This window comes from Pseudogymnoascus verrucosus (genome assembly GCF_001662655.1).
Source record: "Pseudogymnoascus verrucosus strain UAMH 10579 unplaced genomic scaffold scaffold_83, whole genome shotgun sequence".
NCBI classification, from domain to species: Eukaryota; Fungi; Ascomycota; class Leotiomycetes; order Thelebolales; family Thelebolaceae; genus Pseudogymnoascus; species Pseudogymnoascus verrucosus.
In genome coordinates, this window is record NW_017263734.1 from 754 (window position 1) to 25185 (window position 24432).

General features: G+C 49.0%; 6 protein-coding genes across 6 annotated transcripts; 1 reads left to right on the top strand and 5 right to left on the bottom strand.

Moving 5' to 3' along the window:
- Positions 1–3330: 3330 nt before the first annotated feature.
- VE01_10503 (uncharacterized protein) lies at positions 3331–6720 on the bottom strand. The gene is made up of 2 exons (XM_018279901.2): positions 5017–6720; positions 3331–4949 (listed from the first exon to the last, which is right to left on the bottom strand). Exons 1-2 carry the CDS (start codon positions 6571–6573, stop codon positions 3720–3722), a joined length of 2787 nt encoding a protein of 928 aa, XP_018125252.1. The 5' UTR covers positions 6574–6720; the 3' UTR covers positions 3331–3719.
- Positions 6721–7758: 1038 nt separating this feature from the next.
- On the top strand, positions 7759–9624 carry VE01_10504 (uncharacterized protein). Its single transcript, XM_018279902.2, has 2 exons — positions 7759–8636; positions 8729–9624. The coding sequence occupies exons 1-2, from the start codon at positions 8520–8522 to the stop codon at positions 9446–9448; spliced, it is 837 nt and encodes a 278-aa protein (XP_018125235.1). The 5' UTR covers positions 7759–8519; the 3' UTR covers positions 9449–9624.
- A 57-nt stretch (positions 9625–9681) lies between these two features.
- Positions 9682–13122, bottom strand: VPS53 (vacuolar sorting protein; the record flags this gene model as incomplete). The annotated part of the gene is made up of 4 exons (XM_059464160.1): positions 12825–13122; positions 12169–12762; positions 10313–12105; positions 9682–10230 (listed from the first exon to the last, which is right to left on the bottom strand). The coding sequence occupies exons 2-4, from the start codon at positions 12203–12205 to the stop codon at positions 9682–9684; spliced, it is 2379 nt and encodes a 792-aa protein (XP_059319232.1). The 5' UTR covers positions 12206–12762; positions 12825–13122.
- A 1083-nt stretch (positions 13123–14205) lies between these two features.
- On the bottom strand, positions 14206–15696 carry VE01_10506 (uncharacterized protein). The gene has a single exon (XM_018279904.2). It carries the CDS (start codon positions 15580–15582, stop codon positions 14608–14610), a length of 975 nt encoding a protein of 324 aa, XP_018125237.1. The 5' UTR covers positions 15583–15696; the 3' UTR covers positions 14206–14607.
- A 353-nt stretch (positions 15697–16049) lies between these two features.
- VE01_10507 (uncharacterized protein) lies at positions 16050–20892 on the bottom strand. Its single transcript, XM_018279905.2, has one exon. The coding sequence runs from the start codon at positions 20527–20529 to the stop codon at positions 16276–16278; it is 4254 nt and encodes a 1417-aa protein (XP_018125236.1). The 5' UTR covers positions 20530–20892; the 3' UTR covers positions 16050–16275.
- A 709-nt stretch (positions 20893–21601) lies between these two features.
- VE01_10848 (uncharacterized protein) lies at positions 21602–24365 on the bottom strand. The gene is made up of 6 exons (XM_059464296.1): positions 24141–24365; positions 23963–24069; positions 23813–23898; positions 23029–23654; positions 22107–22855; positions 21602–22031 (listed from the first exon to the last, which is right to left on the bottom strand). Exons 1-6 carry the CDS (start codon positions 24249–24251, stop codon positions 21770–21772), a joined length of 1941 nt encoding a protein of 646 aa, XP_059320279.1. The 5' UTR covers positions 24252–24365; the 3' UTR covers positions 21602–21769.
- Positions 24366–24432: the final 67 nt, after the last annotated feature.

Below are 24432 nucleotides of genomic sequence, written 5' to 3' on the forward strand. Positions count from 1 at the left end.
TTTAGCCTATGTTAGTAGTAGCTAATAAGCGCGCTAGTGTCCTATCCTATCTAATTGCTATATCTCTAGAATTCTATAGAGTACATAAGGGCGCTACCTATCTGTTTAAGCGTAAATAGGTACTCTACTATAGTCTTAATCTTATTAATATCTCTAAACATACGTTAGATCTCCTTATAGAATCCTTTCTAGCTACTAAACATAGTTTAGGTAGCTACTATGCTCCTGTTAGTACTTTTATGTTAGAAGTAGTCCTTAAGGAAGGGTTTAATCTATTAAAGGGCCTCTCCTTAAAGGTAGGATAAAGTCTATAGAGTATAGCTTTCCCTTATAGGAAACTTATTGTTATTAAAGTGCTAGTATAGTTTAACCTATAGTAGGAACACTTTAAGTTCCTTTTAATTACTAGAATAGGTGTTAAGGAGCTTAATATGTAAGGCCTCCCTAAGTTCTAATGTTATAGGCATGTTAAGCATCTCTTTGTTCTTAGTTATAGGTCTTTAAGATAAAGTTAGCGTAGTAGGAGTCTTCCCCTTTAAACTAACAACAGACATGTTACTTTATATATAAGCTAGTACCTTATAGAAGTAGTGCTTAAAGTGTAACGCTAGGTCTTAAACTATAAGACTTATAAAGGTTTTATTATATAGGTTTACTTAATAGAGGAGGTAGGGGATTAGACACTAAAGGCTTTTATAAAACACGTTATAGTATATAACAAAATACTATATTAAGTTAAGTACGAAGCTCCTATCTAAGGAATAACTATCTACTTATATAGTAGCGTTATGCTAAAGGGAATAGTTAGAATAGTAGACTCTCTAACTATTCTTACTATTCCTACTAATCTAATTACGTGTGTGTCCTATAAGAGGTGCTATACTTATTATAGGTACTAATTCCTATAGGTGCCTTTCTAAGGAGGTACCTTATGTAACACTAGGTCTTAAACTATAAGACTTATAAAGGTTTTATTATGTTAGTTTACTTAATAGAGGAGGTAGGGGATTAGATACAAAGGCTTTTATAAAACACGTTATAGTATATAACAAAATACTATATTAAGTTGAGCACGAAGCTCCTATCTAAGAAATAACTATCTACTTATATAGTAGCGTTGTGCTAAAGGGAATAGTTAGAATAGCAGACTCTTTAACTATTCTTACTATTCCTACTAATCTAATTACATATATGTTCTATAAGAGGTGCTATACTTATTATAAGTACTGATTCCCTTAGGTGCCCTTCTAAGGAGGCACCTTGCTCTATATAGGTGCCTTTCCTTATAGGCACCTCTCCTTTGCTAGGTACCTTCTAAGAAAGGTACCTTTTCCTAAAGGTGCCCTCATTAACTAAGCTACCTATAATCTCTACGTCCATTTTCTGCTGCTAATTAGCTACAAGCTATTTTACCTTATTATTCTATCTTGTGGCATATAAGTTGTATGTTTTAGCTGTAACACCTTACTCTATATAGGTACCTTTCCTAATAGGCACCTCTCTTTCGCTAGGTACCTTCTAAGAAAGGTACCTTTTCCTAAAGGTGCCCTTATTAACTAAGCTACCTACAATCTCTACATCCATTTCCTGCTACTAATTAGCTGCAAGCTATTTTACCTTATTACCCTATCCTATAGCATATAGGTTGTATGTTTTAGCTGTAACAGTTAGCTATTTCTTATATAGCTTATAGCTAGGGTAGAAATCTACATAAATCTAGGTTAAGAATGTACTAAACAAGAGCTGACTCTTTGTATAAAGTCAGATTCTATAATTTAGGAATAGAATTGCATTAAGAAGCCATTCTATAAATCTAATTGCATAAGGTCGTTTAGGGGATATTATACAAAGCTACAGCTACTTAAACACTTCGAAATTAGCCTTTTTAAATTGCATTAATAGCTAATAGTATTTGATCCTCTTAATTAGAGGATTAGGCTTATGTTGGTTGTGGCATGTTTACATTTGTTAAGTTGACGCGTTTTAGTGTTTTAGTGGGCAAGTCGCTTGTGTGGGCGAGTCGCTTGTGAAATACGTTACTGTTTTAGCTACAAAGCAGAACGGCGACTCCGAGACTAAGCCTGTACCAGAGCGTTCCGCTATGTCCCTTTGCCTGTGCGCAGGCAGGCGAAGGAGTGATTGACGGAAATAGACTGTTCCTTGCATTCTGAGCCTTCATCGACAAGCATGCTGAAGCCTCGAGTGGCTTAAAGGTGGAAACACGAATTCGACAGCGACGTTTTTCGACCTTAGCGCGTAACATGCCTCAGCTCCTTCTCCCGATTCCTTCATCCAACCCTAATCAGCCCATATTAACCCCCCGCTTCATAGATGCAACGCAATTACAGCAATCTTACCTAACCCGTCATCATTGTTGCTGCCGTCGTGAAGTGTTTTTGACATTAGCTAAGCCACATTCCCACATGCATGGGCAAGAATCATGGCTTGTCATGTGTGTTCCATCCGCCCTAATCTAAACGCGATGATGCCGACACTTTAGTAAGGTCTACTAGAATCCATAATGTTGCAACCTGATATTAGTTACTAGAGACGAGACAGGACGCTGGAAACCGCGCCCTGCTTGCCGTCGCATAGTATACTGGAATTAACTATATATGATATTTATTTAGTTATAGTGTTAACACATAGAGCTGTATATATATACTAAGTTTACTCCACCCTATTAGAACTATCCTTAAAGACAGCTATTTAATACTCGATCCTTACTATTCCTTACATATCACCATCTATCCCCTACCCCCTATTCCACACCTTCAACAATACGAGTCAAACCCTCCCCCAAAATCCACGACACTCTTCAAACCAGTGCACAAGCCAACTAACCGCAGGAATCTTAGCTAAAACAGCCCGGTATTCCCCAGACCGGCCTCGTCACCCCTCGCCGAATACGTTGCCCCCCCGGTAGGGTAGTCACGAACAGTGACAGCCCCCCCTTTTCAGCCCTCGTTTGCAAAACACCATACCGCTAAGCACCTACCTCATCACCACCACCACCACCCAGTAACGACCACCCACCAACCCTTCAAACCACTTATTCAGCGCCCTTCAAGACACAGTACTCTCACACCACCCACACTCTGAATTTCCAATCCAAAGCGAACCGCCCGCCCAGACCCGCGTGCTCCAGTCCCCCAATGTGTTCTATTGCGCTGAATGGGGTGGTTTAGCTGCGCGGGGAAGTGATCTTTATTTTTACACCCCCCTTTTCATCCCCAGCTTGGTCAGGTATGGTGGTCATCTAATGTCGCGGACATTAGTGCACCGCAAAAACAGAAAGAAGGGAACGGAACTGCACTGCAATGAATTAATTGGCCTCATCATCGTTATCATATTACCACTTCCCCCTCATCATTATGTAAAAGCAACCCCACCATGCCAAATGCAACCTCCCCCCCCGTTTTAGTCCCTAGGATATCTAATGTACACGAAGCGAAAAACGCAAAAGCAGAAACAAAAAAAAAGAACCAAGCACCGCTCCGCTGGCTTAAAAGTGTGATGAAAAAAAAAAGCAAGAAGCTAAAACAAACAAAAATGGCAACGCCGACGCTATAGATGGTATGCTAAGAAGCAGAAAAGGTGGTGTGATGACAAAAAAAAAACAGGTTTGGGTTGGGGGGAAAAAGGGGTAAATGTGTGTGTGTGGTGTGATGGTTCGTCAATCTCCTCAGCCCCCTAGATGAGCGCGCAGAAGCAGACAATCAACGATTAACTCTCCTCCCATCCAAAAAGATCCTCTCCCTCGGCCCCCCACCATCCACAACATCCCTCCTCCTCCTCGCCTCCTCAAACTCCCTCTTCTCCTCCTCACTTAAACTAAACGCCTTCTTCAACCACCCGAACCCGCTCCGCTTCTTCTTCACCTTCTTCCCCTGCTCATCCACCCCCACTGTCACCTGGCTGGCAAGCGTCATCTGTGACATGTTGCTGGGGTACACGCTACCGCTGCCGTTCATCCTGCTCTCCCTCCCACCGTTGTAACTATTAGTCGTATTCCCGTAACTGCTGCCGTAGCTATTATACTGCGCCGACGCCACCCCACCACTCCTCCCCGGCGGCAACCTCTGCGTCGGCGCCGCAGTCCACGGCCGTTGAAGCGGGGAATGCGGCGACGCCTGCACGGGGTGAAAATGCTGCTGTTCCGACCTCGGCGTCATGACATACGTAGACCCGTAATCATGACGCGTCTGCGCAGAGGCGATGAATTGGTGATACTCCTGGCTCGGTGTCCCGACGACCGAAACGCGATTCGGGTCCGAGTAGTACGCTGAGTCGAGACCCAGACCGGTGGTGGTGGGGTTGGAGAGGGAGCGGGGGGAGTTGGGGGTAGCGCCAGAATGGAGAGGTGGAGGGCGGCGGAGCTCCATGTTGGAAGGGGGACGCCGGATTTGGAGAATGGCGGGAGTGTGTGCTGGGCTGGGGTTGGCGTTGTGGTGGGATGGGATGTTGAGAAGCGGTGCTGGGGCTGCTTTGCGCGTTAGGGAGAGGCGCTCGCGGAGGGAGGATTTGCGCGCGATAGGTGGGGCGGATTCGACGCGCTCTTGGACGTCGGGGGGTGTAGGGAGGCGTGAACTAGGTGGTGGACCCGCGGAATAGGCGCGTGGTGTCAGCGGGGGTGGGGTGTAAGTTCTCGGTTCCAGGGTGAGGAATTGGGGCTCCTGCAGCTCGGGGTCGGAGATGGAGCTGGAGTCGCGGTCGGGAGATTCTTCGCGCTCTTGGACGAGTTGGAAGGCCGGGAGGGTGGCGCGGATGGCGGGCGTGATCATGCTGGGGTTTGAGGGAAGTTCTTTGGCCATTGAGGCGCGCGAGCGGGTTGAGGGGCCCGAGCGGAGGGAGGCGCGGGAGGGGCGGGAGGAGTGGCGCGGGGAGGAGGGGGGGGAGGTGATGGATGTTTGCTTGATGGATTGGCGGGGGGACATAGCGATGCTGAACTGTGGGATTGTTAGCAGGTGGATTCAGGGGAGAGGGGGAGAGGGGATGGGAAGATTGATTACGCACTCTTGCATTTCGACTAATCTCGCCAGCGCGCTTGTCGATTTCTGCAACGATGGATCCGAGTTGCACCAGTGCTACGCCAAGTTTGTTGCCCTTCGTCTGCAAGGACACATATGCTTTGTACCACCCATCGGCATTTCCCTTCATGGCATCAAACACCTCTTTCATTTCGGGGCGTTCTGCCTGCCATCGATGGCGGGCCTTTTCTTCAGCCATATACCCAGCAACTTCTCTTGTTGCTTCCATGCCTTGCTGCACGTTTCGGAGCGAATCTTTCATTGCTGCCGCTGTCCGCGTGATGATGTGCTCAATGGTCTCGTTTCCGGATACGATCTGGTTCCTGAAGTCCCTGTCCTCCATCATATCTTCAAAGACGCTAATGTTCTCCAGAGGCATCCTAAGGTTCTTCAGCCTCTCATCAATATCCTCCTGGGCAAGATCGAAATCCTCCAGAGTCGTCTCTAAAAACCCATCAACCTCATCCACGTGCCCTTGCAGGATAGTAAGGGCTTGCTCGTCGTCTCTTGCCAGGCCGTTTAGTAAGAGGTAAATGCCGAATGATATCTGAGACATGATCTTCCATAGCTCGTGATATCTCTGGCCCGGCTTCTGCTTCCACTTCCCCGCGTGGGTCTCCGCAGAGATGTCCTGATCAAGCAATGCCTTCCGTCTCTCGGCTGCGTTGCCGAGGATAGGCTTCAAAGGAGGATCGTCATTGTCAAAGGCATCGAGCATAGATTCCTCGAATGCCGCCTGCATTGACTCAATTGGATGTATTGGGACCTGAGTTTCACGGGGTTGGGTGACCGGGCGCTCGCCGTCATCATCATCATGAATTGAAATGACGCTCAAACGAATCTCGTCGTTTGGGACATAATCTTTATGGAGCGAGACAATGCTACGGCGCCTGCCATTAGCTTCAGTTAGACTCTCATTCGTAGAGGTAGTACTTTGGCGCCTATCATCCGGGACTGCATCGTCATATACAGACATAAGGTTCCTTGACGGCTCGTTGGTCTGTGCTGGAAGTTCCTGCGGAGGGGTAGGAATAGGTGTTGGATCCAGATCGTAGTTCTCCGCGGGAAGCTCATGGATGAACATAACACTGGGGTGTTCGTATTCCTTCTGTGGTTGTTGGTAGCTGGCGCTAGGCGCAATATCTGTTTGGTTGTCTCTCTTGGGCGCTGAATCCTCACGAATAGGCGTAAGGTTGCGGCCATTCCCGTCGACTTGTGTAGGTTCCTCCTGTATAGACGCCAAACTCTGACGCCTCCCATCATTCTGCAAACCATCCCCCTCAACCGCCAGCAGACCTGGGCGCACATCGCCATCGTGCCCCTGCGGCTCGTCGCGCGCCGACCCAACACTACTGCGTCTATCATCCCCCGACGTGCTCCCACCAAACGACATCATGCTGAATCGCGGATCGAGTCTGTTGATGGCGAAATCCCCGAATGAGAGGTCGAGCGAGGCTCTCGAATCGAACATGCTGAAGGATGTCTCTAGCGGGTGGATGTCGATCGCCGCCGCGTCGTGCGACGTGACTGCGGGCGTGGCCATGGTTGGCAGCGTGGGGCGGTACTACATGGAAGACCTTGGTGCGCCACGGGGAGCTGCAGTTGGGTGTTTGTGGGTGTGGGTTTGTCGCGTGGAGGGTTTATCGGCTTGAATTCGTTCCTGGGGGTGAGGTGAGGTTTGGCGGGAGAGGGAGGGAGGGAGGGAGGGAGGGAGGGAGGTGGTGTAGCTCCAGGTGTGCGCGCGGTGGTATCGGGTAACCTTTGTATCCCTTATAACACAGGTCAATCGAGACGAATGTAACTGTGCTGTAATCCTGTATTCGTTCTTCGCGCCCCGATCTCTGCTCTGCCGCCGTCGTTGTCGTCGTTCCTTCTGACCTGACCGTTGCAGATTTCCAGGGTTTGGAGCTTGGGTCGTTTCGTTTGGACGTTCGGACGTTTCGACGCGTAGATTTGGAGCTCGAGGCTGAGAATGTGGTCGGCTAATAATAGTAAGGAAGTGTAAGTAGTAGTTGATCGGCGAAATTCCGAGCGCACTACTACTTTCGTATTGGTAAGTTCCTGGATTGACCAGTTTTGTATTTTCCCCTGAATCCGACCAAAGAGAGACAGACAGACGATGGATGGTAACGGGATAAACTTGGCGGGTGTTTAATAACGACTACGACGTCGTAATTATTTTAGAGGGGGTTAGAGTGCGCAAGGTTCACATGGAAGGACGACGACGACGATAAGGTAGGGGAGGGAGTAATAAGAGTTACTCCAGATGGGGTAGATGGGGGGGGGATTAGAGAGAGGGGGGAAGGGGGGGGGAAGGGCCAATTGGGAAGGGGATCGTGGGCATTCGTGGGCATTCGCGGACATTTTCTTTTGATCGAAGCCCAATGTAGATCAATATAGAATCGTTTTGGGTCTTACTTGTGATTCTACTATAGAGTCCCCTGTAGAAGGACGGATGTTGCCATATTTACTATATTACCAATTACCATATTACGCATAGTACCACGTATATTACCATCTGTTAATACATTTCCTTTCGTATAAATTAGAAATTAAATCCATTGAATATTGAATACTTGGTAGCTAGCTACATGTAAACAGTAAACAATAACGGTAATGACAGGTCCACAGTACCCGTCTCCACCACCAACGACCATACTTTCCGTACCGTCTTCTACCAAATAAGTTGCATTATAGCTGCATTTTAAGTTGCTATAAGTGCATATAAGTGGCTGATTTGGAAGTAAATAAAAGGGTTCAACGCCAACAAACAAATCCAGGGTCCAACGATCCAACGGATCCAACTATCGACAAATAACGGAAACACTAAAATACTTCCTACCCGTTGCCTGATCTGGACCGACTATAGACTGGGGATGAAATGTACCTGACCAGCTCTATTTCAGTGGTACGAGACATGGTATCCCCAACCCAGACTCCAACCCAATGATCGTACTGCGAACTGAGACAACGAACCACAACACACCACAACACTGAGATCATCACCAACACATCATTCCTAAAAAGTGTATAATAGACCAGACTACTATCACTACTATCACTAACTATTCAATAATTTTCATCCTTACTGTCTCACTACTATCCAGTACTCTAAGACTTACATATAAGACCGAGCATGTCTCTTGTCGCGCTCTCCTGACACCACACCACCACCACACCCCACTGGCGCACTCCGCCAGCAACGCCAGCAGCACACGACAGCCACTGTCCTGTGAAGAGCACGCGCGCGCGTCGACACTAGAAGTTCTGGTTCAGAACAACAGAAGATACGAGATCTTGATACACTTCCGTCCGAGCGAACACCTATAACCCTCCTCCGCACGATCGTGCGCGGCGCATTGTCCCCCCCCTGCCTCGACAGCCAGCCATCCCCCGTTGGGCGATCGACCAAATCCTCAAAACGCACACACGACCACCCTCAAGACAACACACAGAGGCGCACGAAACACAACCACATAACCACCCACCATGTCCGCCCTCCGGCGCATCTTCTCCCTCAGCCCCGACCTCTTCGACTCCTCCCACCGCTTCGAGACATCCTGGCTCATCACGCCGTGGGCGCTCTTCTTCTTCCGCGCATTCTTCGTTCGTCCCCCCCTTTCCTGGCCCTCCCCATTCCCCCCCTTCCCTCTCTCCCCACCGTCACAAACTCCAGCTAACCCCCTCTCCCCCCACAGAGTTTCTACGCCTTCTTCGTCCTAATCTTCAACCTCATCTTCACCGGCGTGCAACCCTCCTACGGCGGCAGCGAAGCAGCCTCATTATCCTTCTCCTACTTCACAATCCTCACCTACTGGGGTCTAGCATTCTACTTCCTCTTCGCCTCCCTCCACACCCTCAGCTACGCGCGCCACGGCACCCCTCTCCTAGCGCACTTCCCCCGTCCCCTCCAGGCGCTACACTCCCTCCTCTACACGACGATTATCTGCTACCCCTTCTTGGTGACGATCGTGTACTGGGCGGTTCTATACTCATCTTGGTTCCCCACCCCCTACCCGCGCTGGACCAACATCTCCCAACACGCGCTCAACTCCCTCTTCGCCCTCTTCGAGCTCATCATCCCGCGCACCTCTCGCCCCCCCTGGATTCACCTCCCCTTCCTAATCCTGATCCTCGCGCTCTACCTAGCATTAGCGTATCTAACGCACTACACCCGCGGGATCTACGTGTACTCCTTCCTCGACCCGGGAAATGGGAGGGGGATGCTAGCAGGGTACGTCCTGGGGATCGCGGCGGGGATAGTGGTTATCTTCCTACTTGTGCAGGGGGCGGTGTGGGTGAGGAAGTGGGGGACGGAGAGGAAGATGGGGAGGGAGGGGAGGTTTCATGGCGGGAGGAGCAAGGGGCAGGGGGATGCGGAGTTGGAGGCTACGAGGCAGTGGGAGGATAAGGCGTGAGCGTTTCGTTTGAATTTGGCGAGATCTGGTTTGGCGATGTTATATTTGGGCGATGTGTATGTCGGGATATGTTTTGATAGTTGTGGGCGCTGGTGGAATTTGTTTGTGTAGATATACCCACCATACTAACAACACCTGTCTATATATAAATAATAATACCCCTAATTTTACCGCACCCACCACAATCACCACACACACCACCTCCCACCTCCCATTTCCCCTCCCCTCCCCCCTCACTTCCCCTCCCCCTCCCCACCCCCCCTCCCAAACCGTCCCCCAAACGCACTAATATCCCTCCTAAAAAACTTCCCAATCCCCCTCAAATTCCCCTCCCCCTCCTCCCCAATCCCCACCCCCTCCCTCGCCACCCCCAGTATCTTCTCCCCAAACGCCGCCGCCGCCGCCGCCTGCGCATTCGGCGGCGTTTGGACAGCCACCAGACTCAGTCCCCCCAGGAAGGGGTCAACATCCACCAATCCCCCTCCCCCATCATCGTCCTTCGCACTCGCTCTATGGACGCCGAATAACTCGATCAACGACCCGATTTCGGAACGCCGGACGCCCTTCAGATCTAGGACTTTGCGGAAATTGGAGTCGGAACGGTCGTGGATGTGGATTAGGTATGCTTGCACGAGGGCTTCGGGGGGGGAGGGGCGCACTTGGAGGGTTTTGAGGAGGGGGTCGAGGCGGGCGAGGGAGAGGGCGACGCGTTTTTGGAAGGAGGGGTTGGGGGGGAGGAGGGAGGTGAGGGAGGATGTTAGGACGTATTTGTCGAGGAGTAGCTGGGGAGTGTTAGTCTCGACTTTGCTGAATCAGGGAGAGGGAGGGTGGCAGGGTCAGAAAGAAAAAAAAAGGAACACATACCTGCTCAGCTCCCACCTCAGAAATCGGCCGACAAGCAACAATAGTCCCCACATAAGCCTGCACCACCCCCTCAACAACCTTATCCGCAAACGCCCTCGCATACCCCGGTTTCTGCAACAGCGCCAACGTCTCCCCCGCACTCGCCTCCACCCTCCTCACAAGCTCACCCACATAACTCGATTGATCCCCCACGCTCTCCATACGGCTCCAATTCGTATTCCGCATCTCCCTCCACGCCGGCTCCGCGGCAGCATCCACACGTCTAGCTAGCGCAACTAGTGCCGCTGAGGCGACGCCCATGAATGTGTCTGCCTGCGGCGCGAAGTCGACTTTAGGGGCGAGATCGGCGTCGATGCGACGGCGCAGGGTGTCGGCTAGTTGCGTGCTGTTGGTGTGCCAGTAGTCTGCTGTGTTGAGGACGAGGATCGCGTCGTTGAGGTTGGGGGGGGCGGGCGAGGAGCGGGAGAGCATGGGGAGGAGGACGGCGTGGGCGTATTCGTCGAGGTACTTTGCGAATGTGCGAGAGAGGTCGAGGAGGCGGTCGCTGGTGGATAGCTTGGCGCACTGCGCGAGGGTGACTTTGTAGAAGTGGAACAGCTCAATGGATGACGCGAGGACGGAGTGGGCGTGGAACTCCTCGTCCTCGGCTAAGGGGGGCTGATTGCGGTATGTAGGGATCATGGAAGCGAGTTGCTTGTCGCGCGACTCGACCCACAGGCTGAGATAGGGCTCAAAGGCCTGGGAGATGGAGCCGTCGAAGGTGTGTGCGCGCTCTTCGGAGTTGAGGGTGTCGAGGGAGGCGCGGGGGTCGCTGGCGAACTTGGCTTCGAGGCTGTGCTCGAAGTCGAGGGTTTCCTGGAGGCAGCGGAGGAGGAGGCTGACGTCGAGGGTGTTGCCGTCTGTGCGCCTTGTGCTTTTCTCGAGGATCGCTTTGTAGTCTTCTCTGGTCCCTTCGCAGAAGGCGTTCGCGAGCATCTCGTTGACTCTCCAGCTGAGGGGGAAGATAGCCGCATGCTCGTCATCGTAGGTCTTCCACATCCTCTTGAACCAACTATATCGCCTCCCAATATTATCCAGACTTCCCGCCTCATCATTCCCCCTAAAGACCTGCCTATACTCTCTCAGCATCGTATTGCAATACCACGTAATCAACCTCGCCCTCGCCGTATCCCCAAGCGCATCCATAACCAAACACGCCTCCTTCAACATCCCCCTCTTCCCACCCACCTCCCCCTTCGCAAACGCCATCTCAAAGTCCTCACACACCTGCTCCCCCAACTCCCGCTGCAGATCCGCCACATTCCGACTCAGCGTCGCGATCTGGTCGATACTGCGATAGCTCCGGAAGTGCGCCATGAGCTGCAGCACCGCCTGCAGCAGGCCCGCACACTCGCGGTACTGCCTGCTCTTCGCCAGGCCGCGCAGCTGCTCGTATGCTGTGGTCAGCATCTGTAGCCGCTTCAGCGCTGTCATGGAGAGCGTCAGGTTCCGCTTGGTGTGGTCGAGTCGCTTGATGTCGGCTGTCATGCTGGTGATTGTATGCTCGGTCTCGAGGGCGCGGCTGCGGACTGACTCGATCTTGCGGAAGAGCTGGTCGAGTTCGGTTTTGGCGGAGGACATGCGGTCGAGGGAGGAGGAGGCGCGGGGGGCGGCGAGGGTGCCTGTTAAGGCGTTTATGGAGGTGTCGAGGGCATCTTGGCGGGTTTGGAGGGCGGCGCCGACGGCACCGACGGAGCTGAGGGTTGAGGGATGGGAGAAGATGGTGTTGAGATCGTCAATTGGGTCGTAGTCGGCTGTGTCGAGAGAGGTGAGCTGCTGGACGGTGGGGGGGTGAGGGTAGGTAGGGGAGGCATTACCTGCATCTAGGGACGAGGCTGTGACGGGGCCATTCATCCTGTAAGAATTATAATGGAGAAGCTGGCTTGCAGCACATCTACAGCATGTATCTGTTACTCCTGGGTATCATATGTCGCGAATTGAAGCCGTTGTGATCATGAAAGTTGTCGTTAAAGAGAGGATTTAAGGTTTGGGTGGTTCCCCAGGGTTGCATGGTTTGTAGCTGTTCGCTTCGTTCGCGCCACGACGCTCTATGGATCATTTTGGAGAACTAACAAAAGGACGTGCCGACTATCTCGACTCAGCACACGCACATCTGCGCATTTCCGCTGTAATGTGTGTACGAGTGTGCACGGGTGTGCACCACATACTATATAAATGTTGGTTAGAATACAAGTTTTAATCTCAGATAATGAGTGCAATGTTTCCAGTACTTAGTCGCGTGCAAGATTGTATTTCCAACACATTGTCGGAAATAGGCGCCCATGGTATGTGAGAGTGCATCCTGGTGCCTATAACTACTCGTATAATCCCAGCCTTTGATCTGGCTTCACAAACAACACATTCTCATCATAATCATGAGTTCTTCTCCTCTAACCCCGCTTTCAAGGTCCCTAAATGATGATGAGCGACGATTCAATCCATTACCTCGCCGTGTGAGTGGGCGGAGGACTACCATCCTGGTGGTTCGAACGATCGATACGAGAAGGAAGGAGCGGCCCCATTAACTAAGGAAGGAGCGACCGTGTAAAACGGGAAAGAGCGACCCCTTAACTGAGGAAAGAGCAACCAACTCGAGGAGGACGGAACGACCCTTTTCGAACCGTGGAAAATTTATGTGGCATGTTGGTAAGGTATGTTTGAGGCGTGCATCCGTGGCATATGGGTGTGCTAGGGGATATTTAGAGAGCCAGGGGTGTGCTAGATTAGTCTGTGGGGGTTGGTGAAGGGGATGAGGGTGAATTGTGATGTGGTGGAGCTTTTGATGATTGAGTAGTGCAATGTAGCGTCTTTGACTTGATAAGAAACGTTGATATTGTCGGGAGTTTGCGGGTTCTATATCTAATCACGGATTTGAGGTTAAGGGGACACTTTCCTATTGCTGCGGTGCAGTGTTGCCCGAATACCGCTCTGAGTACTACTCGAGGATGCTCGAGTAGAGTACTCAAAATTGAAGCTCGAGTACTGGTATTCGAATACCAGTACTCGAATACCTCGAGTAGTACTCGAGCTTTAAATAGATATTGATATAATACTGTTTTTTTTTACTATTCTAACTCTCATTATCTACATCGTCGCCGCTGTCTTCGTCGTCGCCTTGTGATAAAACACCCTAATTCCGTAGGCAGAGTAGATATCTAAGTGTAGAAGGTGATAATCGGTTCCATTTCTTTGTAATAATATCACCACTAACACTAAATACTCGTTCCGAGTCCGCTGAGGTAGATAGAATAGCTACATAATCCTTCGCAATAGAACTAATTAATGGATATTAGTATTACTTACTCTGCTAATACTTAAGAATAATTGCCAGAACGATTGGCTTTTAATAAGGCGTAATGGTAGGTTATTTGATACTATGAAAGAGAGAACAAGCTCTCTATATTTCAACGAACTTAGTGCGTTAATAGGTGCTTAGCGGGGCTAGAAGAAAGCAGAAGTAGAAGTAGAGGGCGTTGATGAGCTTCGAATTAAGGATATTTCATATTCTGCATGCACCGATGGGTGCTGCTTCTTAAGATGCTTCTATAGATTGCTCGTTGTCTGGTTCTTTAGTGGCTGGCTCTACGTATATCTATAATTGATTTAACGGCATTAGTATTGAATTCTAGTAGGTACTATATCTAATAAAGTACAGTAGAATAGTCCTTTAGAAAAGAGGATTAAAGTAGAATTAGGTAATTGAAGCCGTAGAGGCATATGCGGCATCGAAATAAGGGGCATTAGAATAAGGGGCGGCAGCTCTAAAGTATCAGACTGATACTCAGCCGGCACCGGCGACAGCGAAGAGTCACTCATTACAGGAAGTAATACAGAAGCTTCAATTATTATCTATTCTACGATCTATATTACCCCTCTTTGCCAAGGGCGGCAGTATTCGAGTATTCGGAGAACTACTCGGCGAATACTCGAGTACTCGAAAATATCACCGAGTAGAGTAGTACTCGGGGTATTCGGCGAGTAGTACTCACGGCGAGTACTACTCGGGCAACACTGCTGCGGTGAGCTGGAAGCTGAAAATTATTAGAGAAGGGAAGATATGGGATGGGGCTTAGTGCGTTCAGCTTGAAATAGGGGATTATTTTTATATAATGAGTTGGAAGAAGTAATATGACGGCGATCATGAGGCTATATCCGTGTGCTAAATTAGTTCACTAACGGCGCTATGTTATTTACCTACATGGCTCTAATTTTCGAATTAGTTCTAGTTGTTCAAACCTAGGCGTTAACATACCCCCCTAAACTACAATCTCCCCCTTCATAACCTGCACTGCCGATCCTCCTAACACAACCCTCTTTACATCCCCCGTCCCCTTCTCAAGCTCAACCTCCGTCTTGATCTCGCTCGGTCTTCCCATATCAACGCCCTGTTTAATCTCAAACGAGGTGGTTATAGAGGTACTGTCAGACGCACTCTTTCCCCCCTCACTCAACACCTTCTTCGCCCAAAAAACCGAGAACGCCGACGCCGCGCTCCCTGTCGCCGGATCCTCCAACGCACCCAAATTCGTCACCATCCTCGCACTAATCTGCACCGTCCCGTCTTCTTTGCGGCCGTTGTTGACAAAATACCATGTCCCCAGCAGACCGCCAGTGAACCAGGGATGGTCCAGGTTGCCGCGGAGCTTGGTGGCGTCGACCGACCCGGAGACGGTTGACAGGACCTCATTTGAGGGGAGCTCCACCATGACGAAAGTGAGTTCCTTGACGATTGAGACGACCGATAATGGTCCGAGGATTTTTTTCGCTAGGGAAGCTGGAACTCCGGCCCCAGCGGCTTCCTCGGGGGACAGTTGATGGCTGTGGGCGTGGAAATCATGAGGGACCTCGATGAACGCCATGCCCCGCTCGGCATCAAACTTATACGGGATCGGACCCGCTTTGGTGATGATCTTTCTGCCGATTCCAGAGTCGGAGCTTGATGATTGATGGGCTGAAAGGATATGGGCTGCCCCTATCGTTGGGTGCCCAGCAAATGGTAACTCGGCATCGGTCATGAAGATATCAATTCTGTGCTCCGCAGCCCCTTGATCTTCCGACTCATGGATGAATATGGTCTCGGAATAGTTAAATTCCCGAGCGATAGTCTGCTTCTGGGCCTGCGTTAGAGTGTTTCCTGGTGGTATGCGAACAACACCTAGGGGATTGCCGGCGTAGCGGGAGGTGGTGAAGACATCCAGTGTCTCGTATTGGAGACGGGTTGGGGTGGACATGATTAGTGTGCAGTTCACTGTCGATGATGATTGTTTCGGGGATGAAAAAGGAAGGCTTGTTAATAGAGATATTTATTTAGTTGAGTCCGTGACTCATCACTTTAATACCTCTCTTTTGGGTAACTGAGTAATTGCCAACTACAGTAACATCACGGGTTTTCGTTTGTAGTGGCCTTATCTAGCCAGAATCTTAAGGCCAGAATCATATCCATGGAGCGAGGTAATATATTGAGGCTACCGAGTGAGGCATGAATAGACCAGAAGATAACTATTACTACTACTGCTACACCATCCGATATATGAAAATTCGAAGAGAAATGGTTTCCAAGACTGGATCAGGGAGAGAATATGAGAGGTGGCGTAAGGGCGTTCGTGGAGAAGAGAATACCCGAACACAAGGCGAGCAAGTTATAATCCGATGAATACGGAAGACTATATGCGATACAAACACATGGCACCAAACGTGTAATAAACTAACTGCCATAGCAGTTAGAATCTTTTGATATCTATCTCAAGCGCCTAATCCCCAATCTAAAGTCTATACCTATATAATGTTTCATGAAATATGTTAACCATACTAATTAGTGCGTTGTAAATGCCACTCTTAATGACAAAAAAAAAAAAGGCCATAACATAAGCAATAAAAAAAAGAAAAGTTTGTATGTTATAGAAACATATGTAATGACAGGTCGACTATTCGGCCTTCTTAGTAGCTTTAGTCCTCAGCCTCATTAGAAGGTAAACCATGCTGTACGAGCTGATCGCGAAGATGACGACGATGGCAGCATCTCTCCAGCCGTAGTAGTAGTCCTTTAGGTTGATAGTGTAAAGGTAGTCGCTGCCCTGTCGGTACTGGCAGACTTTGCAGCCCGAGGTCGCGTCTGGGTTGACGAGGTTTGCTCCAGAACCCATTCCCTGGAGATAATCTGACAGGTATGATGCGCAGGTTGTTCCGTTTGGTGTATCGAATATGGCGAATTCTCGCTCGGAACAATTGACCGTCTTATCGTAGATATCAAATACTAGCATGCTACCCATCAGATAGTTGAAAGGATTGAGGTAGTATATCCAGTACCTCCAGAAGCTCTGGATCTGTGCGTATGGGACTAGGACTCCGCAGAAGGACACGAGGGTACCGATAATAACGGGGTTGCAGAGTGAGGCAAAAGTTGCGTTAGGTGCGTATGCAGCGATGAACTGACCAATACCGGTGTAGATGAACTCGTACATAAGCATGACGAACAAGGTCGCACCGGCTTTGTTAGAGTCGCTGGAGAAGCCGACGGTGTAGTACCAGCACACAAAGTAGAGTACGGCGCAAACGCAGAGATACGGGACCTCAGAGGTAACCAAGCCGGTAACAAATGCAATCCACGAATACATCTTGGACTTCTTCTCTCGGGCCTCGTAGATGCTGCGTCGTTCGATGAAGAGCGGCTGGAGCTGGTTAATTACACCAGGCGCTACAAAGATGAAATTGAAGATCGTGAACAACGCGAGCTGTAGATCGCTGACGCTGTCACCGATCATCCAGAATGAAAACCCATTGAACAATGCAGATCCGATGTGCAATGCAAATTTGTTGTTCACATAGTCTGTATTGCGGTATAGAGACACGTTCATCCGTTGGCTAACGATCTTAGTCTGCTCCCATAGAGACATGGCGAATTCGTGGCCGTCGTCAATTGTACCAGGGGGTTTGGCTGCCGCGTCCTTAATGATATTGTCTAGCTCTTTAGTGACACGTTCATGTTCCGGTGACTCTAACCAGATCTTGTTCCAGTCCCTACCCTGAGACAAATGGCCAGATACAACGTCGATCATGTGTTCTGCTGGATTTGCCTCCAAGGGGCATGGGGCTCCATAGCGTCCGAAGTACTCCTTGATAGTCTGTGCCTGGTACCCAATATCGCCAAAGTAAACAGACTTCCCCCCTTTAGCGAGAAGCAAGAGCGTATCGAACTGTGCAAACAACTGAGCTGAAGGTTGATGAATTGTCACTAGAACTGCTTGGCCGACATCTGCGAGCTTCCTCAGAAATCGGACAGTGTTGTATGCGGATTGGCCGTCCAAGCCAGATGTGGGCTCGTCTAAGAATATGAGGATACTGGGCTTTGAGACAAGTTCGACACCGATCGTGACACGTTTCCTCTGCTCTACAGATAGACCGGCACCAACCTGCCCAATGAGGGTGTCGGCAATGTCGTGCAGCTCTAGTAGGTCAATGATAATGTTGACGTACTTTAGCTTCTCCTCTCTTGGAGTATCGCGAGACTGACGGAGAAGGGCGGAGAATTCCAAGGCTTCTCGGACGGTGGCAAACGGTTCATGTACATCGAGCTGTTCGCAGTATCCAGCGGACCTCTGGAACGAGATAGGGACATCACGTCCATCGACCAAAATAGACCCCTTAATCGTCCCGTCTGTTTTTCGTTGGGCTAGCACATCAAGCAGCGTCGTCTTACCAGCACCAGAAGAGCCCATTAGAGCTCCGAGCATGCCAGGCTTGACCCACCCCTGAACATCATCTAGAAGAACGCGATCTCCAGAAGGTGTCTTGACCGTATACGACAGGTTCTTCCAGGTGAAGACGGAAGTGTTGCGAATCAGTTCTTCATCGACATTATCATTCTCAACAACAGTTCCAGAAGAACTTCCGGCGGGTGTCTCTTTCCGAACCTGTGCTTCCTCGTCAACTTTAACAGCCTTAAACTCTTTCGTGGACTCTCGGGGAATCAGCAGAGATGGGCCACTGTCTGATGCGGCGCGCCATTTTGTTGTCGCAACAATGGTGATAACGACAAAAAAGAACCACCAAGCCCAAACGATTCCGAAGTTCCTCCACATAGTTGAATAGCTGTAGCTGAGAGAACCAAGATATTGATCGCCCGTAAGTGTAACCTGGCCTTGAACTGCACCCCCAACGCCCGCACATGACTGGTAAGCGGAGTCTGTGTATGTGGCACCGTTGGGAACGAGATTTGGGCCAATACACGGGATTGTTTTGCCATGAAATTCATTAGACAGTAAAGCTGAGAAACCGTAGGCCAGGGGGTCAATCCAATATATCCACACAAACCATGGATGCATCTCCGGTTTTGTGATCATGTATCCTGTGTACATGATCAACGCAGATACAAGGAAGCCTGAAACTTTAGAGGCTCCGTCAAACGTGGAGAAGGCGGCACCAATCCCTCGGAACATGGCGGTCATACACATGGTTGTCGCTACCACGATAATCCAAAATGTGAAGAAAGCCGAAGCGGTGGCTGTTAGGCCCACCATGAAATAGAGGACGATCGAGAAAATGCTGACTTGGAACAGAATGACTGGAATATCTGCTGCGATCTGTGCAATGCAGAATGCTGCTGGGTGGAAATATGCGAATTGTTTATGCTTGATCAGAACGGGCCGTCCGCTGAAAGAGTCGGTCACTTCTGACATGGCCATCAAACTGTTGTAGAGCAACGCAAAGAAGAGGGCGCCGGATTTGATGAAGAGACCACCGGAGTTGTTCGGTGCGTTGTAAAACAGCGAACCGGAAATCAAGGCCTGCACGAGAGTGGAAATTTGCTTGATGAGAAAAGTGGCCTTATCTCCCCATATGATCTGATATTGCCGGGTGATACAAGCTGTAACCTGTTGTGGAAAGCTTGTTGTGAAAGAACTCGAGGCTGGAAGGCGCTTGTGTTTCTCCTCTGCCACTGCTTGTTTAAACTCCTCCGTCCACGCCTTGGCTTGTGCAGTGTTTGGATAGTCGGACTCTGCCGCCATCCGCTCCCGTATTTGTGATTTCTCATACTCAGCGAGAAGCACGGTAGCATTCCTCGGGAAGCTATTCTCGTAGCCATCTCGTATTTCTCGCTCTGTTGGCACCGTGACTCCTGTAAGATAGTCGGCTACATTGGCCCCGTTTCCGCAGATGAATCCAAGATCCTCCATGAATGGCTGGGCGTCTTTTGTTGGGCCGTAGTATATCTGTTTTCCGCCATCGAGCACAAGGGCTTTATCGAAGAGATTGTAGATTCCGTTACCAGCTTGGTATAACGTGACAATGGAGGCAATTCCAAGAGTATCAGTCAACGCCCGCACTGCCTTTGTGTAATCGAGAGCTGAACTTGCATCCAAACCACGCGTGCTATTGTCCCAACAGAAGACGGAGGCGTTTGTCGCGAGAGTTTCGATGATCGATACACGCTTCCTCTCACCTCCAGACACTCCGCGAACGAATTCGTTTCCGACCTTAGTGTCATTTGTGTGCTCGATGCCCATAGACTCAAGAAGGAACTGCTTCCTCTCTTTTTGGGATTGTTGCGAAGAGTCGACTCCATTGGGAAGCTTGAAAGGGACCTTAAGCCGAGTAGCGAAGTCCATGGTCTGGCCGACAGTCAAAGTCGGGAAAAAAAGCTCTTCTTCAGTGTTCATCACGATCTGGCCACGATATTGCTCTGCCTCCTTAGCATTCATGGAGCCATACTGCACATTGCCCGTGCAGGAAGAGTATCCAGCACGTCTATTAGCAAGCATCTTCAGCAGGGTGGTACATCCAGACCCGGGACGGCCCAGGACCAAAAGCATCTCTCCGGGCTTCACACAGCCATGGCTGTTATCCAGAATCGTCTTCAATGCCGGTTTATGTCGAGATTCCTTGATCTTTTCCAAGATATTAAACTGGGAGAAAACATTTTCGCTGACAGCCGCATCCGCACTGACAACCTCAACTGATAGATTTTGCCATGTCACACCCAACTGTCGACCTTTAAAGCCGGACTCAACATCACGCCGATGTAACTCCTCTACTCTCCCAGACAGCTTCCAGTCGTTTGTTTTGATGCTTCCGGCTTTCTCATTAGCCCCGGTTGGCTCTAAGAGTGTAACGACACTTTGAGTCTCGGATTTGTTTACCGCCTCGCTTGGCGACTTGATATCTGAGGCTGGGGTTCCCATGGTCGAAGCAGGAGTACAGCACAACGTAGAATCAAACCAAGTAAAAATCCGGAGGGGGCGGTCGTCTATCCATTTATATCTCTAGCTGGCGGCTGAGCCGGGCAGCCTACAAATTTATAATATAGATCAACCAGTGTTGAGGAGTCTGACAGTGCCAATCTCAGTGGAGCTGACTCCAGGGTGTCTTCCTTCTTGCCTACATTTTTTCTCCACAGGAAAACGGGGCCGGAACTTATAGACAACGCCGTGTCGATAAGTTCCGCGATATCTATAAGTTCCGGGCCCGTTTTCCTATGAGTAACAATGGATATCTCACTCCATACTTTCCTAAATTAGATACCACCTTCAAAACGGGAATCTCAGGGCCAATATCAAACCAATGGAAGCCGATCCAACGGAGGCGATAATCCTTGGTTCCGCTTAGTCATCGGTTTCGGGGATCTTAGGTATGCCCGAATCTCTCCCGAATGCCCGCTTAGTCAAGTCTGGCAAGGCCATGGCTTACTAAGCGGAGATCGAGGAGCCGCTAACTTTTAAGGCATTTTTGGGGGGTGGACGCCCAAGGGCCCGCCACCTTGGCAACGGCACCGAGGACCCCGAGGCCCCGGCGTGAGGTTGTAGGGGCATGCACCCATGACAAAATGTCGTCAAGCAACAGCAAGCCTCAGGGGGATTTTCTGCGAGCCACTCACGGGCATTTGATATAGGAGTCCCTGCCGTTGAATTATGAATTGTGTTGGTTTTGTTAAGGAGGAGCGGTTTGGTGACTTGCGACTATCCACGCTAATCGTCGTATCCAACTTCTCGCTCTGCTCAAGGTTGGATACGACGATTACTCCGTAACGAGTAAACTCGACCCGTACAGTAGGAATTGGTAGCACTAGCACCTTCAGTGCTGGCGACTATGCAAATTGGTGCTTCGATATCGTTACAGCCTCGTAAAGCCAGCCAATCGCGAAATTCGCCATTTTATATCCAATCAATTTATGGAGGTTAGCTATAATGTCATATAGTTAAGACAAAATCAGGTCGCTAAAACGGCACAAGTCAATTATCGTAGTCATACGTACGGCTAGAATATTGTTGTTTCGGACTGTCTAACTGGACAGAAATACCAGTCAAAGTTCTAAAAGATGCCTTACCTGTATATTTCCATTTTGAGGCTAGAAAGCCATAGTTTATACTAACTATCAAAATCTGATGACGCGTTGGGTTCTATAACCTGTATACCATTACACACCTAATTATTATGATCGAGATTCTCCTGTTTAGCTTTGCTAATAGCGCACTTTCCCAGCCTTCTTAACTCCGCAATGAACTCATCTACAAGATTAATATGGAAGAGCTCATCCATGGTGGGTTGACGGATAGGCATTCCCTTAATCAAATCAGGTGCCTTGCTGATCAACTCTAAATCTTGAGCTGCCTGCGGGTCTAGAGGGTTTAGAAGGATATTGCAAAATATTGTCAATAGAGCCGACATTGGATAGAAAAGAATCATCCTAGGTAGGTTTTAGCGACTGTAACAACAGTAAAGGTCTATCAGAAGTTGAGAATGGATGCTTGAAACAACGTACCAGAAACAATCATCTTCGAGAACATGCTGCGCCGTATGTAGGTATAAAATCGATGATCGACTCGCTTCTACTGCTAATTCGAGACTTGAACTCACTCCTTCCATGACACTACTCTGACCATCAGCCCAGGCCTTGCATCGACCGCTAGCTTCATGTATTATAGCCACGCAGTGATGGTAGGCCAGCCGCGATACCACAACTTGCATGTCCATCTCACTATCGGCCGGTGTGTCGTGTGAAAATGATATAGTAGGCCTAAACCCCAGAGGTAATGATATTCTCCATCTCTCTAGGTCGTTGTCGAGTTCTCGTATGTCTCTTAAAAGTTCGGCATCGGATTTTTGTAGAGCTCGGGCTGAATAGAGAGAGTTGTACGCTCTTGATTTGATCATGGTCAAACGCAGATCGCCCGGGAATAAGGGGATATCACGAGAGGAAGAGTTGGAATATTGATTTGCGTATAGTCGATCTAAATAACCTGGAGGAAGGGTAAGGTCGCAGTGTTCGTCGTTCATCGATGGAGGCTGTCCAGTTCGCAGAGATAGTTCCTTGTCAAACGTATAACAAAGCCAAAACAAATTCCGACGATGATTTTTGGTTCGGGATACAATTTCAGCGGAAGACGACGTTTGACTAGCAATAGTTGGATCATGTAAAGTATGAGCACCCAGCATGAAGGCAAAACGAGCAGCTATCGAATTCATGACGGCTGCAGATTGCTGATTGCCACCAAAGAGTTGGTATATTGACTAGACACCAAAGGTTAGTCACAGGTGAGAGATAAAAGCAAAATATCTTAAACATTACTAAAAATCCCATGACGAAGAACAGAGTTTGCTTAGTAAGAGTGGTGTTATCTTCAGAGAGCAAGGACATCATCGGACAGAGAAAAACATGAGAATATGAAAGCAAGGTTACTAACTAGCATTATAGCTGTTTGCAGCAAGTCTGTTGTTATGTCTTGAAGAGCCGGGGCGGCTAAGCTTTGAGCCTTCCAAGCATATGCCTCGCTGTCTAGCGGTAGCCCTGTGCTACTTCCACCACTATGAACGTTGAATATGGATACAAAGGCGAGAAATGCATAGATGCATGCCTTTGCGCTGGCATTCCCGGTAGGCTGCAAACTTCCTTGCTGGTAGGCAAGATTTATTGTATCTTTAAACAAGACTTTATCGATAGTAGGGAACACAAGGGACAAAATGTGTGAGCTGTATTCCAGGGCTAATTCTTCAACGATCTCTCTGTCAGGAAGGTGGACGCTGTCCTGCAGGAATTGCATGTCCCTAGGGACCGAGTTCATATGAAGGCTGCGCTGGTTCTGCCACGGTGGTCCAAATGCGTAGAATTTCTCTAACGCAACTGTCTGGCCTGTGCGTGATTTGATCCATTGCTGGCCCTCCGGCAAGAACAAGGGGATGCTATTGTACGAACTGATCTCTCTAAGCTTGAATCCAGCAAAATGCAGGTTTCCTAAAGATGAAGAGAATCTTGGCGTAATTCTTGTGCCAATTTTTGTAATGGCAGAGGGGCTTTTGTTGGTATCGCGTCCTATAAACAAGTTAATTGCTGGCAAAGGAGAAAGATGGCGAGAACTTGAATTTTTTACTCCTCTCTTCCTTCCTTGGGAACAAAATTTGCAGATAAAGAGTGGGCACGAATATAATTTTTAGAAAGAGAAAGAACAAGTATTAAAAAGTTATACGTACTAGATTCTTCAGACCCTAACTTTTGACTGAGGAGATTCTCAATCCTTTCGATGCGTTCGGCCAACTCTGTGTCCCTACTATATCCACTAATTTAATATTTAGCAACACTGACTAGCAAAATCTAGATATAATGGAAGGGGAGGGCCATACTCTCGAATCTTTTTCTTCCGGTTTGCTGGAGGAATTCTGTCGAAAGTGCATTGAAGATTGTGATGCTTGCACCAGTTGCATTGCAGGGCGTTGGTGTCACATTTTATCTAAGGTACGTGGTTATTATTTGTAAATCTTCAGACCTTAATTACAAAAGGATATCCGCAAATCCTAGTACCTTTCTTTTATAACAAGAATCACACGCCTTTGCCTTAGCAGTGCGTTTACGACTCCGGCCTTCCGGCGTCTCGTCCTCGGAATTTGGAGTGGATGTCACTGGCGTGTCCATACTAACTCAGTAGCATTGAACCTAGCAGATTAAAAAAGCACTACTGGTTTTGTTAATCGGCAGGCGCACCACAAAGAGATATGGTGATAAATCAGTGGAGTTAGGATCTCAAGGGTCTACAAAGTATATTTCGCTAACAAATCGGACCCAGTTATTTTTCAAACTGGCTTCGTCATATCAC